This window comes from Montipora capricornis, chromosome 6, assembly GCF_036669925.1.
Source record: "Montipora capricornis isolate CH-2021 chromosome 6, ASM3666992v2, whole genome shotgun sequence".
NCBI lineage: Eukaryota > Metazoa > Cnidaria > Anthozoa > Scleractinia > Acroporidae > Montipora > Montipora capricornis.
The window spans coordinates 42,177,293-42,194,735 of NC_090888.1; the positions used below are offsets into that span (position 1 = coordinate 42,177,293).

At 37.6% G+C, this 17,443-nt stretch overlaps 1 protein-coding gene across 1 annotated transcript in view; it reads left to right on the top strand.

Moving 5' to 3' along the window:
- The window catches only part of LOC138052165 (cyclin-L2-like), a 34,411-nt gene that overhangs the window by 10,112 nt on the left and 6,856 nt on the right, over positions 1-17,443 (top strand). The window contains exons 4-6 of the mRNA XM_068898541.1: positions 15,893-15,977; positions 16,176-16,214; positions 16,827-16,891. Coding sequence (XP_068754642.1) covers positions 15,893-15,977; positions 16,176-16,214; positions 16,827-16,891 — 189 coding nt within the window. The remainder of the gene's footprint in view (positions 1-15,892; positions 15,978-16,175; positions 16,215-16,826; positions 16,892-17,443) is intronic.

The window sequence follows — 17,443 nt, forward strand, 5'->3', positions numbered from 1 at the left end:
CATAAGTTATGGCAGGGTTTACCACTTAAACCCATTTTGTAAAGCAAGTGAAAAAAAAAGCGTGAGAACCAGATAGCAATCAGCAGATGCCATGGACCATTGACATTCAGAAGAATAAAAGATTAAGGCAACACAAAAAAAAAATTGTAATCTTTCACTGTAACATTGTCAGTTTATAAAGTGAATGATATTTGGCATCCTAAGAACTTCATCCCTGTTTTGGAAATTGTGCCATTGCTAGAGTAGCTACCCAAGGCTGTTATGAAGAACCACTTTTGAAAGGAAAAGACAGGTCATGGAAAGATTGGAGCAAATTGACAGCAAGGAGTTACCACTGCTAGTCATATGGACCCATCATTTGAAGAACTGATGTCAAACCTACTTGCCACATTATGGCTCTGTGGTTGTGGGAAAAAATGCAGTGCTACATGTATCAATTTGAGCTGGAATTGAAGGTAAATACATGGGACTGAAAGAATTGGCTTATGGGGTGAGTGTCCTTGATGGATGAAGGTAAGGCAGCAAAGGTATTTTGAGGAGAAAATAATTTTAATTCTCTATTCATTTTAATGTTAATTTTGAAATTCTTCTTAGTTAAGTGGTCACACTGCATCAAATCAAAATTTTACTGCGCATTTTTTGGTAGTGGTTTTGTGTAGTGGTTTCCATGATCTGTGATACACAGGAACAGGGCAATGTTGCGGGTCAAGAAGCACTATTTTTGTGGCACTAAAGCAAAATAAATTAGTGGGAAGAAACTTTCATAAATACCGGATCCTAAATAATTACCGGTAATGTCTTTAAAACAAAAGAACAAAGTGAACATTACAATGCCCCCAAAGAAGAGTATGTAAAGGACATTCTCAGAAATTCAGCAACCAGTGTTTGCAAGAACTAGTTAACAAGTCAATCATGTATTTTGCTGTATTTGTGGACTTGATGTTGCTTTAAACGGAAGCTATTCAGTGCAAAGTATAGTCCTTTTGCATAGTGTGGTCAAGTTGTCAAATTTATCTCTCTGAAGAAGTCAATCAAGTAACAAGTGACAAGCTGCCCTGTAGTGACTTAAAACTTGGTAGATTTCCCTCATAGTGCTCAAATTTGATACTTGAAATTTTCAAGAATCATAAGGCAAAATTTTCAGAGACTGAATGATGGAAAACACTTTACAGGGCCTAAAATCTTTATATTATACATGTAGGCTTCAATTAAGCTTGAATTATGCTGTGAGAACAGTGTTAGTTACAGAAAGAAACAGTGTCAGTCATTTGATAACAGTCATTAATAATAAAAATTCTTGCCTATGCTAGGTAGTTCATTATGGCAGTTCCCTTCTTGCACTAGTTACTCACTCGTATTTCTAAACCCATCATGGCAGACAACAAGTAAAACATTATTTAGATACTGAGAATGACCATGGTAGAAACTTACTGATTTTTATTCAAATTAGTGGGGGTTGCAATAAAATGTGAATGCCCATTTCATGATAATTATAAAATATAATTATTGAGCATAAATCATAAACAGCAAAGCAGGGATAGCAAAGACCATGTCCTCCCAAAATCTGTTAATACACATTGCTCATTTGACTTTGCACATTATCTTCCAAGTGTTAACATTTCCACATGACAAAATTGTAATTTTCTTAGTGGTCAGTGGTGGATAATATAAATTGGATAAATTTGTGAAGTTTAGGGGTGTTAAATAAGGAACAAATAAATCTTCAAGATAGTTTTGATCAATGCTTTATTCCAAAAAACGGCCAAACACACACTCGAGCCAAAGCAAAAAATGTTCACATCAAAAACTCTATGTAAACCTATCTGTCATCTGTCAATCAAAAAACCATGTGCTCTTCCAAAATTACATAATGCAATAACAAGTTTCTACATTCTCCCCACCCCATTGTTCGAAGGACCAATGGGAACGTTTCAAGAAACCTCAAGAAAAAAATTTAAAATTGTTCCTCATAGCTTTATCTGCATTGCGGCTCAAATAAAATTATTCTTCTGGCACTGTACTGGGACCAGATGCTGTACAGGTCTGAGCTCAGACAACTGGTTTTGCTTTCCAGCAACGGTCACTACTTTTCCAAGTGTCTTGCCGTCTTGTTCCTTCATGAACTCTTTCACGTGACCCAATTTCCACTTGTTTCTTGGGCAATTTTGCTCTTTCACGATAACAACATGATCTTCTTTGATGGTGGCTATTTCCTTCTGAGGGTGAGTTCTGCCTTTACTCTCCGAGTATAATCTTAGCACAAGTGTAGACTTCATGTGGAAAGAAGAATTTTGGAAGAGCACATGGTTTTTTGATCGACAGATGACAGATAGGTTTACATAGAGTTTTTGATGTGAAAATTTTTTGCTTTGGCTCGAGTGTGTGTTTGGCCGTTTTTTGGAACCACTGATCTTGAGGAGGGGTAGGAAACTTGGGTCCCTTCCTCCATTTATCACTGGTAGGAGGTCAGAAGCTTTCATTCCCCTTGGCGGCAAATCTGTGGGGTTGGCATCTGTCAGACTATAACTCCAGCAACCGGAATTGGCAAGGGTTCTTATCTCTTGGACTCTGTTCTGGACAAACTGCTTCCACTCTTGCTCACCAACACAGGAGCTACTCCTAAAGACTCGATGTCCCAGAACTTAGAAAGTTCTTGCATCAAACAGGAATCTTCTTCCACGTGTGCAAGGCCTAATCTTAGCACAAGTGTAGAATTCATGTAGAAAGAAGACTGATGAGATCCACCCCCAGTTTCAGCCTATGGCAAATGGTCCACCATTCCTTCCTACACGTGTCTCACCAGTCATAAACTGCCAGTAGAAATTGTTTTCAATTAGAATATCGATCTGCATTTCTTCTCCACTTGCCAAGCTGTCACTGAGCCATTTCCAACCAAGATAGATGTGCATACGAGGTCCTTGCCAACTCATTCTTATGCTGAGACAATGGAGCACAAATGCTATGTGCAGAGTAGACTTCAATGTATAAGTTCAGTGTGCCTCTTCTCTCACAGTTAAACAACATCACATTTCCTTGACACATCAGAATCTCCACCAAACGTCTTTATTATCAAGTTCTCTGAATGCGAGGCAGGCAGTTTAAGAGCATCTGTTAAATTATTCTTGTTTCCATGCAATTCATATTCTTAGGATTCGAAACAGTGGCTGTCGTTTGCAACGACAGAGATGTCTAGGTACTCTCATAAAGGGTTGCTGTTGCTCGTGGCTCTTGAGATACTATCTGCTTGCATTGCATGTTGTCTCTGGAAACTGATAACTGCGGTAACTGAAAAGTTCCAGCACAAACACTAATATGATGTCTGCCACCACATTTATTACAGCTGTAGTTTGAATGACAGGACCCGCAATATGACCTTTTTCAAGACCTCCAAAATTCTTTTCCTCTTTCTGGATCGCTAACGGATGTGCAGTTGTGTGACTTTTGACCTGGATGAGCAAAAGCAGTTAAATTATTTAACTTCTTTCGCTCAGTCAAATGCAGTGCTGCCGCAGTAACAGGCTCTTGAGATTTGCTGTATCTCAGCCAGGGCTTTTCAACATCATTACTGGCAACTCAAAGGAATCTACTCTTCTTGGGGGCTTCCAATTCGTTGAACGCTTCCATCAGTTCATTGATATCCCACGCATTGGATTTCATCATACGACCTATGGTCTAACAAACTCATCAGGAATTTTCTCTGTCATTACCGGAATCAAAAGGCTTCCATACATCTCAAATTTGATTCCAAGAGCTTGCAAACTACAGATGTTTATTTCAATTTTATCATAAACTGAGCATACTTGCTTCACATCTGACTCCAAGGATACTCACGGGAGCCTCAACAAAGCGTGTGTGAACTAATGATAACTTGTTTGTTCCTGTATCTATCACACAGAAGATCAACCGTGATCATGTAATTTTCCTTTGTGAATGCAAGTCCAGCAATGGTTGCAGCTGCTGAACCTTCGAGGAATGAATGTGGATAATGCAGCTTCTCAATTTCATTTAGCGATTTATTGCTATGAATAGCAGCATCAAAACTATCCCAAAACAATTGATACTTCGTGTGATTTCCTCCAAATTTCTTAATCACCAACTTCAGCAGTTTTACGGTTTGAGCTATTTGCTTCAAGTTCTTTTGGCTTTTACCCGACTTCTTGGACGATTTAGTGCTTGCCACTGAAGGAACAGACCTTTCATTGTCTTCAATTTCCCTGCAAGATCAGCAAGTTGGATGTCTCCAATTCTCTTTTGTAATTCACCCTTCCATTTGCTTGTCTCCTCAATTTCTTTCTCGATATCTTCATCTAGGACTTGATCCAAAATTTGTGCGTCCAGCAAAAGTTCTGTGTGCTGCACGTTTTCTTCTCAATTGCATCAAATCCCCCATATCAAACAAAAACTGTATATCCAGCTCGAAGGACCATCGTAAATAACAAACAGGTAAATCTTCGAGATAGTTTTGATGAAAGCTTTATTCCAAAAAAAACGACCAAACATACACTCAAGCCAAAGCAAAACATTTTACAGCGAAAACTCTATGAAAAGCAATCTTTCATTTGTCAATCAAGAAACCATGTGCTCTTCCAAAATGAAATGTTGTAATGTGACCCTATTTAGGAAAACCAGGCTTATTGAAAACTGCGTTGAACCGTTTTTCCATTTGAACGCATTTTGGAACACCGGAATGCATTACAGATCATTTATAATGCATTTAAAAACATTGATAAAGTCCCTGAACGAAAATGAAAATGCATTGAAGATCATTTTGAATTCATTTTCAATCATTTGCAACACGTTTTCAAACGTGCACAATGCATTTCAGTGAAGCAGTATCGCAATGAAAAACAACCCATTGGAATAACCAGTGTAATCAACATACAATTTGTACTCATTGAGCAGCAAATGCTCTGTAAATAAAAATACTATTGAGCTTCAGAAATCTATTCCATATTTTGCAACTTTTAAGTTTCCAAGATGCAGAGGCAGCCAATTTAGTTTTCATCTAGCAAAATTTAAGGTTAAGCTTCGTGGCCGTGCCGTTTTCCCTGTTACCCAGGGACACTGTTAATCAGTCAAGAGTATCAGATCTGATAGGCTTCGAATCTCCCTATTCACCAAAACAAATGATGTAGATTTCTCAAAACATGACATTTTCTCCAGCTCAGAAAAAAAAATTGCAAAAAAAGTGAAAATTTCGTTATAACAAATTTTTGTTTTCGTAATAGCATTTGCACTTGAGACATGCAAATTATTTTTGTAGTGACGGGTGTCTGTCAAGGAACAACAGAAAGCATCTGAAGTTTGGTGGGTCGAAAACATCGTTCCCATTGAAAGTGGTATCGCGTTGACTAATTCTTTTGTAAAACAAACAAATTTTGCATATTGCAAACTGAGCATAATTATTTTGCACCAGATGTGATTTGACAAAAATGAAAGTTCATATCCCACAAGCAGAGTTTCTTTTATTTTTTTGGGCACATGTCCACGTCAACTGCCCAGAGCACTTCGGAATTATCACCTTTTTGAATAAAACATCCAAAGACAGCTTCATTCGTAGCCCCATTGTTAATTTCATCGGGAAGATGCAAAACAAACAAGATCGACTTGCAAGCCATGACTGCGGGTCATGCGAGCAATAGCTGCTAGTCATGCTAGCCAACATGGCGAGTCAACATGCGAGTCGCACAGATATTGAAAGCTAACTGTTTAACAAATAAAGAAGCCTTGACTGTGCTCTGTTCTGTTGTAAAGCACGCAGGAAACGGCTAGAGCACGAAAGAAGTGTAGGGGGAAACACGAGCCGATAGGCGAGTGTTTCTCCCTACTTCTTGAGTGCTCTAGCCGCTTCCTAAGTGCTTTACAACAGAACAGAGCACAGTCAAGGCTTCTTTATTTGTTTTATGATAAAAAACAAGTAATTTTCTTCAAAAATTCTACTTTATTTTCAAAGCGCGCGCTGCTTGTGGCGAACTGAGATGTCGTCAGCACAGTGCTTTATACTCTGATAAAGCACGCTACTTTGGACCAATCAGCGCGCTTGTAAGAATGTTTAAGATTATTTGATTGGTTAATGAAACAAAGGCTTGTCAAAACATCAATCAACTGGAAAATCACACAAAATTAGAATTTATGGAAAAACAAGTGCCTCAATGTTCGGTTTCAGTCCGTAAAAAACAGCAAAAAAGAGGATCTAAATGATTAAGTTCAGTGTAAACCGGCCGAATTGTTGCCCATGAAAACCTGCACGTTTCCGACATGACAACTGGAAAACAAACTCTTCATTGCTTGCGGCTGGAATCTGAAAACCTGTTGGGAATTTTGTAAATGAAGAACTCCAGCGTGAGGACTTTCTGAGCTTGAAAGAACTGCTGGACCGGGCGACGGTTGAGGTCTTCCATCCAAAGCACTTGACAGAATATCTGAGCAAGCCTTTAACTGACAGCTTCAATAATACCCAAGGTAAAATTCGGAAATTCATCTGCCATTTCTGCGAATGATGGCGTGGGCTTTCGTTTGTTCCGTGCTTTGTACTCTCATAAAGCACGCTGTTTAAACCAATGAGAGCGCGCGTTATATAGAAACTTTATTATAATTTAAAATGGGTGCTTAAGCTTAATAACTGTTTATCGGCTTAGACTTAAATGCGAAATTCGCATGGCTCACATCGCTCGCTGGCTCGCACATTGTCCAGCCCCTCAACTTGACAGAGCAAAATGACTGCGTCAACACTGTGGCATTTTGTTATATCGTTTATCTTTTTTTTCTCACAAGAATTCTTTTAGTACAGGTTTTTCAAGTTTAACATCTTAAGCTGTTCCACTTTCACCGGACTTACCGAGGACAAGCAACTTGAATCTAGTCTTGCCAAAGCAAAATAAAGTGAATCCACAGTAAACAAGAACCAATTTGATTGCTCCCATCTGGTCTTTGTTTACATTTTGTCGGCAGATAATATACCCATACTTGGCATACCTATAAATACAATGCGTTGAGTTATGACAGTTGTTTGGGCGCCGAAGCACGAAAACCTTTATTCTGATCATTTCGGTTAAAGAATCTATTATTACTTTTCAGGCGACTTGAAAGTCACTGAAGAATAAATGGAAATGAGCAGCAAGCCCATGCTCAAGCTAATCGTTGTGATGACGAACACTGAGTTTATATTATTTGTCACTCCGAAGATGAGACAACCCTGCGAGTATAATCCTGAATGTATTTAATTTTTGTAAGCAAGCTTTGTGAAGCATTTCGAATGCATTGCTAATGCAATGAAAAACATTTTCAAGATCATTCTTGAACATTTTAGAACATTGGCTGTGTTTCATGAATTCATTGCAGAACATTGAAAATGGGTTGTGAATCGTCAAGCATTGCAATGCATTCTAAATGCATTTAAAATTCATTGAAACGCATTTCAACGCTGTTTTCGTTAAGCCTGGTTTTCCCAAACAGGGTCACTAATAATGAGCATGCATGCAGATGGGGTCAAACGCCATACTTGTGCATGCTGAGCAGCATGTTGGCTTCATGTTTACCCTGTCTGCAGCTGAAGAACATACTGTGGTGGCTTTATCCTTTGTTGCCACAAAAAATTTTCTAGATCTAAAATAGTAAGTTGCATGAATGATACCCTCAGATGTGACAGCAATATGGAAACATAGAAAAATTAGTATTTTTTTATTTGTTTCATACCTTTAAATTTTTTGTCACAAGTGGTCACAATAAATAATTATTTTTTGTCTATAAGCTTTCTCTAGGATTGTGCAGTGAAGAAACAGGAACAGTCAGATGCTTTTGCAGTGCTCAAAATTGAAAAAAAATCCAGGTTGTCCTTGTTTCAATAGCTGGGCAACTAAACCTGTAAATTTGGTTTCCCTGATAAATGTTTGGTTGCCTATTAGGAAACCCCTACAGTTTTGCAGGTGCGTTGAGATGCAATCACATGGCGTTGGAGTATCCCATAGTTCTAATTGTGTGCCTGTCTTTTTTGGTGGAAGTCTGGGTTTTTTGACATCGTCTCTTGAATTTTCCTACCTGATAATTTTATGTACAGGCCACAGATATTCAAAACATGGGAAAATGCTGACCTGCGGCAAATTCGTTATTGCTAACTTCACACTACTATCAAATATTGACAATAGAAAACTGACAAGCTTTGGTAATTCATTTTCTCATGATTTTTGGCTGGGTTGTCCATTGTCTTTTCTTTGGGCAAGCAACCTTTTCATTTTACCAAAAACTAGTTTCACCAGTAAATTTTCTGCTCATCTGGGAGGACCGGACGACAGCCAATTTCAAGCACTGGCTTTTATGGTTTGGAGAATTACGAAGGTTGCTTGAAAAAGTACAATTCAAAGACCCAACGTTTCAACACTTCTGTCAAGTGTCTTCATCAGGGCGAACTAAATCTATTACAAGATTCCTTTTCTACATGTATGCTCACCATGTTGACTGGAACAAGGGAGAAATTGTACCCACTGCCCTATTAAAAGCGATGGGGTCATAATTATGTGGGGAAAACAAGAGGCAGTCTAGGTTTCTATTTCCCGACAACCCCTGATTAATCCGATATTTTTGAAAAATCTTCTAGGTCTACGAGAGATCTTAAAGAATGGAGTTTTCAATCAGAGGGGAACTGGAAGTTTTGTAGACCAATTTTAAAATTGGAAAAATGAAAATCACAGACAGTTCAGGTTCAATTTTATGGGGAAAGCTCTGTGTGAATACAGCCATTTCCACTAAAAAAAAAAAATCAAGATTTAAGGTATGGCTGAAATGTTTTTGTGATGAAATGGTGTTAACACCTTGTGAATGTCCTAGTGAAAAAATATAGGTAACCTCTTTCTTTGTAGTAAATGCAAGGAGTTATGCACACACATTTTCTTGGCATTGTGTGGCACAAGTACTCAAGAGTTTATTAGTCATTGATTATTGACTATTGCATATAGACTTTTGGTTTGTTGTTGATTAGTCATCCACTTTATTGGCCAGTGGGATTGACCAATGATCCATCAACTGATTAGCCATTGCTAATCACAACAGTAAAGGCAGTAATATAGCTTTCTTGATGCCATTAGAGCAGCAAACACTTGTACATTTGAAGCTACCTTCTAATTAGAATGATTGTTAATGGTTGTGGTACCTTGTGTCCGATTTGCAGATGACATAGCTATTCTATCATCAAACCATCGGGACTACAAGACAAGACAGACAGGCTGAGCTTAGAAGCACAGCAGTCCAGTCTGTTCATTATTATTATTATTAGCACAACAAATACCAAGGTCTTTTATAGGAATGCATCCAGACCTACCATGACAACAGTTAACAGACACCAGTTAGAGGAAGAACAGAATGTCACATACCTTGGTAGCACCATGAGTAAAGAAAATGGCACAGACATCAGGACTAGATTAGCCAAAGCACGTCATTCATTCTCGAAGCTTAACAATGTACGGAATTTGAAACAGTACATTCTCCCAAGATCAAGATGTACAACAGTAATGTTAAAACAGTCCTGCTGTATGGCTCAGAATTTTGGTGCTTAGTTGAAAATGACATCCGGGAGGTGGCTACATTCCACAGTAGCTGTCTCAAAAATCTGCTACACCCAGACGAAGTGTAACAGCATACCGGTAATACCAGAGATTAAGGAGAGGCAATTTAGATGGCTCTGCCACATAATCAGGATGAACCAAGCCTGCATCCCCAGAGTTAATCTGCACTGGAAACCACCTGACAATCGGAACTTGGGAAGACCAAAAACCACATGTTGTAGCAATGCTAGCTGAAGCTAAGGAGATGGGAGTCAGTTGGGAGGAGTTAGAGAGGCCAGGTGAAGACAAAGTCAAGTGGCGATCTATGATTGCAGCCATATGTCCCACTGGGGACAACTAGTTAGTTAGTTTCATTTTCTAGCATTTCAGATAAGTTTAAGAGCTAGTTTGTGCACATTGAATCAGAAGGGGTCAATACTTATGCATCTTTGACTTGATCTGTTTAGTTTGTTGTCCAGCCTTCACAGGTTATTGGGTTAAGTCTCATCTCTTATCTGGAACACTTGAAGACCTTTCTGCATTGTACTAGATTTGTTCCTGCAGAACTTGTATCGAACCATCGCTTCTTCCTTCCTTCACTTGAGAAAACAACTGCTCTGCTTTTAAATGCATAATTATACATTGATTATTGAATCACCAAAGATTTTTTAAAAACAGCTGCTGTGGAAGGTGGTACAAAGAAGCCCAGTTTCTCTTCTCAGAAATCTGGGGATTTCGAGATTGTTCACTAGTAAACAAATCTTCTTTTCTTTAACCCATTGACTCCTGGGAAAGAGACTTGACACATTGTACTCGGCCTAACCTCAGACGATTTTACTTGTCAACTGGGGCTGTCCTATGGTTCCTGAGGAGTGAATGGTTAACTTAACCCTTCTCGTGATCATAGCATCTGGTTGTCATTCGGGTGTTCCTTTGCACTGTAAATCCCCTCCCTATTTAGAGCAAGACCTTTCTTCTGTGGTCTCTCCTAAAGTAAGTAAGGCATGTCCACAGATCTACAGTCATTAGCCCTTATGAACTCTTTGGGAATGTCGCGAATTGATTGCTTATTGTACCTAGAAGACGGTTGTAAACTTGCTCTTGTTAGAGGAAACATGGTGAACATAGAGTTGAAGACCAGATGGTCAGAGTTTATTCCATGGGTTGTTTGCTGATTTTACCTACGACACAGTTGTAATGATGCTCTCATTACATGAAACCAGAATTAAATAAAATAGGAAATGTACCGTTTTTCATCTGGCTGTCACATCTAAATAAGCATTACAAGGATATGACTTTGTTTTGTTGGGGACTACAATAATATTATTGTTTGTTCTAGCTCTAAACCCCTTTGATATGCAAGAGAATTTTCGTAGAACAGATCTAAAGTAGAATTTAAGTTCATGAAAAGGTAGAACTCCTTTCTGTGTCAAAACGGTAAGTTTATTTCTGCTAACAACTATTTCATACACTACATTTAATTTAATGGACTACATTAATAAATGGACTACAGTGTACATGCTACACAGGCCACTCAAAAGCCTGAGAAATAGCCAAAACAACTTTGGACCCTTTAAATTACCACCACAAAATCTATAGACAACAAAATGGCATTAGAAAGCCTCAATAGGAATTGACCCAATGTTCTCTGAGGGCTTCAAGAATTAAATTAGTTCAAAATAAAGTTTTAGACTAAACTGACATTGAGGTAAAAGCCTGCTTGTAAAAGTTCATCGTTCTACTAATAATTATTGCAGTCATTATTGAAATTTAACAAACTTGTGGCTTGTTCTTATCTTCAAGACACAGTTGTTGTTGTCCTCTGTGACAGGGAGGACGTAATGGTCTTGTTGTCTTGGTAAAGTTACAGAGCAAGGCAGGATTTCATGCTTTTGACTTGGAGGGTACCAGGAGCTTCATAAAGCTGAATACGGGAAACTGAAATTGAATAAAGCAAAGGTTATGGTAAAATTAACTTAACCTGTGGCATGAACTGTTTTATTGTAGTCACTGCTCTTTAAAACCATAAACAAGACGGTTCTTTGTATTTTGATCAAGTTTTAACTTATTATGGCAATCTTTCTGTTCTACAGTTTTTCTATTTTTCCATTTCCCACCAATATTTTCAAGTGCATGGATTTGTTTTGAATCATAAATTTAGTGAACTCCATCCTATCTTGGTCTGGTCTGTGATCTCAGTTACTGTCATTACTTTTGTGTAACCCACATTTGTACAAAAGGAGCAATAAGTAATTGGCACAATGTCTGAGATAAATAAGTGCCATTTTGTATGAATTTAGTTTAACTTGCAATTTTCTCGGAAAAATCCATAAAAAATACTGCCAGTTCAGTACTAGTTTCCATTGTTTAAGTGACCCTTTTGGTGTCAATAGAATAGACTGGAGATCAGCAGAATGTACCCAACTGTCTATCAATATGATTGGACCTTTTATAACTAAGATCGAATTTACTCTTCACTGAACTCTTGAATTCAAAAGTGCCAAACATAGATTCTGCCAACTACCTGTTATTGAATCAGCTCTAGGAAATCAAGCTGTCCAAACATTAAGGAAAGCGTATGTTGTGCCAACAGGCAAGGAAGTGGGTGAATAATGTAAGGTGACAAGGGTTGCCTATAACAGTACTCATTTCCTTGTTTTGCAGACTAAAATGTTAAGACTATTATAGTCATTTGCACTTATCTTTAACTGTCTCTTTACTGTACGAATCAATTCTCTTACCTTTACTGAAGCTTACTTAGTTTTTGAAACCCTTGCAACATATTGTCTTTTTTGGTTTCAGGGATGCATTTTTTGTGGCTTTGTCTCCAGAGAAGTTCTCATTAAGCCTGTTTGCTTGATTTTTTCTTTCTTTTAAAGAATAATATTAATATTTTCCTGTTCATCAGAGCACATAACAGTTATGTCAGACTTAATTTCAATTTCATTTGAACTTTCCAGCCAAAAGAAATTACTTTATGGATTTTTGGGGACAAAAATTACTGGGTAGATGTTCTTTTTACATGAATCGCCAGATAGCTATAATTGCTGATAAAACATCGTGTCCATTTACTTTGAATGTTGCTTTCATTGTGGTAGTGCACTTTGTAAGTGCACTTTGTGAGTGCACTACACATTATGTCACTGGGTTTGTAAGAGTGAGATTTATTGTATGGGCCAAACATTTTATTCTATGCACAAGTTATCTGTTCGCATGCAGTAGGTTCAGAACACAAAGGAAAATAATTGCAAAAGTAATTCCAATGAGTAATTCCCTTCCTATGGCATTGTTTCTGTTTCGTGCATCAGTGCTTTTGATTTATTCAATGACAATGGAATTAAATGGACTGGTGTAACAGTTTGCCCATGCGCGGAGACGTGAAACCCTCCCTTTAAAAACACCAGTATTAACCCTTTCAACCCCGATAGTGCCAAATGGCACTTATAGATTTTACTCTGTCTAACGCCAGACGATTTTACTCGTCAATGGGGAACCCCTCGGGGCTTAAAGGGTTAAGCTAAAAGCGTGAAAAAACTATGTCCCAGTTTAAATAATTGGAACCAACAAATTTTTAGAAACTGATTTTATGTTGCGACCATTTAACTGTCATTTTCATGCTTATATAATAAATAATTTTAAAAATGCTAATGAGGTATTGACCAAAAACTCCAAAATATTTACATGGAAACAATACGAGAAAATACGGAAATAGACAAGAGTGAATTAATTAGTACTGAACAAACAGAGTGATTTAATCCGTGCAAAAGTATTTACCTAATTAATTCACTTTGATTGTCTCTTTCGCTCTTTTATCGAATTGTTTCCAGGTAAATATTTTGGGAGTTTTTGGTCAATACCTCATTAACAATTTATCAATTGATTATAATTATAAGTTTGAATGGTTGAAACATCATTGTTTTTTAACTTTACTTTTATGGTAAAATCTATTTAATGATTATTGTCTTTATGCTACATTTCCTTGAACACGACGTTAAGAATCTACAAACAGCATTTTAATTACCCAAAACGCTAACCACAACTAAAGTGCTGTGGTTAACTCATCCAAAACAGTAACAAAATACTTAAAAATTTGGAATTTTTGTCCTTTTGAAACTTCACTGTTATATCATATGCTTAAAGTAAGTATAGCATCACAATTACAGTAGCAAGTCTCACTCTTGTGTTTTGAGGTTATTTGACTCAGACTTCCTTATTTAAGACATGATCACAATGTACATTGTCAGAGCTTTGTGAAAACAAAAACTAGTGTATCATGTACAGACTTTAAGCAGATCAGTTTAGAAGAGCTAAACATCAGTTATGGTAAATGCAGAGTAGTGTCTATCAAGTCTCACTTGCAGGAGTCAATGCATGGACTTAACCTTAAAATTATCCTGTTTTGAATACTGAAATCCATTTCATGGCCTGCTGTTGAGAAGGGTAAATTGATGGCAATTTTAGCCAGCTTTAACAGTTCTGAAAAAAGCTTTCAAAGTTTGCTAAAAGTCTTGAAAAGAAACCAGCTCTAGTATCTCCAACTTACACTTGTCTGTGTCTATCAAAGCTGGAAAAACACCATTGGTCCTGACCATAAAGGTCAAGCAAGCTTTTAACATGACCTCGCTCTTTGAACTTGAATATGCTCTCAATTCTTTTAACTTTAACATAGCAAAGGCGGAAATAATACCACCCTAGGAAATAGGAAAATTAAGCACAAATGATTCATTTGCAGCATGGATCAGAGTGATATGTCCAAAACTCTGACTTCAGCGTTATGCCATGCTGAAATTTTTCTTGAAGTTGCTATTCTAACGCTGCTCTTTATATGGACTGAATTGTCTATTCAAGCTTTGATGTTGGCAGAGGAACTTACTATTTGAAGACAGGTTTTGAAAGTAGTTGTCTGATCTGCTAAAACTACCACCAACTTTGTTGTCTCTAGGGTCTTTTCAGGTTCATTGTTTGTCTTGTTTTCCTTGGTAAGTGTAGCCTTCCTTTCAGACCCATTGCATATTTCCAACACGCCTGACAGACAGGATTGCTATTATAAATTATTTAGAGTGGCTAGAGCAAATTATTTGAACATGAAAGAACATTACTGGGTAAGACGGTTACGGCCATTTCTTGATAAATCCTTCTTTTTTTTTTAGTGAGTGACCTAGTGGGGGTTAATTAAAGGAAACTGCCTCAACCCCTGTCATCGAAAATGCTTTTCTCGTCTTTTGTTGCTAACAGTACTGCTTCTGTAATCCTTGTAAGTGAAGTAAAGGAAGTAGTAAGGTTAGGTGCAGAAAACGCGATGAATTTTGTACATATAGTATTTACATCTCTTTCCTTAGAAACATTGCTTCTTGTGTGCATAGCATCACTTTTTTTTGTTACTGTCAATGGCTTTCATTTGCATTTTTTTTGTTAAATGTAGCTAATCTGTATTGTATCCTTGTGAGACTCAGTGTCTGAAACAATAAAGAATTGTAATGTAATTCCAGGTTACCTAATTTTGTACTTGCTACGTCGGTTTGTTTTAGTGGCTCGAAAAAGCCAATTTGAAGGATGTTAGGTTTAGCACTAATTGTTAGAATTTGATGTGGGGCAACCCTAAGAAAGCTAGCAGTGGCTGTTGCAGTTTAAACTTGCCCTGAATTTTGTGGATGTTATCTTCAGTTTGGTTTCAGAGGGTTCAAAATTGTTTTGTGGGAAGCAGTAGATGCGTATTCAAGGAGCATTGCTTGTTGGTTTTTTTTTTTTTTTCATGCTTATAAGATAATAGTATCAGAAGTAAATTAATACAAGAATAAAGGCTTTTATTGAATTAAGAATAGCTATCTTGTAAGGAAATAAGGATTCTTTTAGGTAGCGAGCTCTTTTTCTTTCGTTGGTTTCATTGAGATCATGATGTTCATATTCATTGCCTTGAACGATGGAGTTGGGACCATTAGAATCAACCTCTTTTTGTTCAAACTTGAGTCAGTTTGAAATGTTGGGGTTGTTCATGTGAATTAAAACCAGCAATGTGGTTACTTTGGAAGTACTCTGTATAGGCCAGGGCTATGTTGAGAACCTCTTAACCTTGGTGGAGATTGTAATTTCGTCGTGGAATATATAAATGATTATTACTAGTTAAGACATTTGTTCATTATTACTGACACCTGACTATTACTTTTAAGACTGGAGTATTTTTGTCCAACTTTCTTTTATTGCTTGCTATCCGCATTGTACAACTACTGATTATTGCATTGGAGATTTGGGGGTTGTTTGTCTGGAGTTAGCAAGGCATTACTGTATCTACAGTCATTTTGGCTTCTAGAGCTGATTGATATAAAATGTCATGATCTACATAATGTTTCTTACTCCAGGACCATTCAGCCCATGGAGTACATGGGGAACACCTATTTTAACCTTAAGAACCAAGTGATCAAAGCTGAAAGGCGGATGCTGAAGGTCAGTGACATCTGATCACATTTTGCCTTTATGTATGTATGTTGTGTCAAGTCGTTTGCAAAAATCTAGGACTCCAAAAAAAAAAAAAAGCAGTCGAGTCTGCTGCAGTGTGGATTAACTTTTAGTGTCCATCCTCATGCCTTAATAGTCATTATACAAAACAATAAGTGGTGTGTATTGTTGGCTGCTTAATTTCAGGAACTTGGCTTCTGTGTCCATGTCAAGCACCCACACAAGGTATGCAGTGTAATATTATTTTAAAATCGCCAGTGCTCATGTGTTTAAAACTGAGTGAAGAAGCTTTGGAGAGCTTAAGATTGCAGCACTTAAACTTGTGCAGCTATGCTTGCTCACACAATGCTATGCTTGCTCACACAAATTTGGAGATTCTGAGACCCTCTAAATGTCTTGACGCAGGGTCCGAAATTAACTTTTCTGTATGGGCGCCAAATGGCGACTAGATAATATTTTTTGGTCCCCAAAAAATTTCGCCTGCAAAAATGCATGTTTTGACATTTTTATGGATACCAGACAGCAACTGCAGTGCGGTCTTGTGTACAGGTGTCAAGCATTGTGAAAGCAGACCTTTTGGAGAAAAAATGAATCTGATCTCAAAGGCAAATATAGAAATCCATTTGCCCCTTAGACTTGTTGACAAGTAAATTCACTGTCGTTAGACAGAGTAAAATCTGTCACGTTTCATTCCCAGGAGTCAATAGGTTAATGATTCTTGTTTCATTTGAAATCTTTTTTTTTTTTTTTTTGAGGTGAAACTCTGTCAATTAGGGTTTGTTTTACCTTTGCAATAAGGGTCTTTGTGAAAACTGACTCTCTTTTTTCTCTCTATAGATTATTATCATGTATCTCCAGATTCTTGAATGTGAGACTAACACTTTACTGGCCCAGCAGGCATGGTATGTTGAGCAAGTATGATTTTTATGATGATCGCATGTGAATTTCGACTTGCTCATGTGACCATTTGGAGCGCCCCGATTTGTGACTTGTCATTCTTGATGTGAGGGAGGCTGTGGAAAAATATAAAAGAAACAAACCACAGCTTGAAAGGATTTGTACGAAGAACTTTCCACTGTTTGGAAATAATATGTGGGTTGTTTACCATTTACAAGCAGAAACCGGTTGGTACTAGGTGTGTTCAAATGGTAAGCAAAAACTCTCGAATGGGAAATTTAGTTGGGATCGGCGTGTACCATTTACAAAATCCGTTCAAGGTTACCAAGAGAGTCTGGAGGGAGGCAAAATGGTGGGGGAATGCAAATGGTAAACACGTTTTCCGTTTGGAAATCTTGGACTACCTTTCAAGAAATCCCGTTTTCTCCAGAAATTTTCCATTTGGGAAGACCAAAATAGGCTTACCATTTACATTCCAACCCAAATTTCCGGATTTTTGTGGTAAATGGTAAACAACCGTGAAACATCTCCCCCTCCGCTCAACCATCAGTGACCAC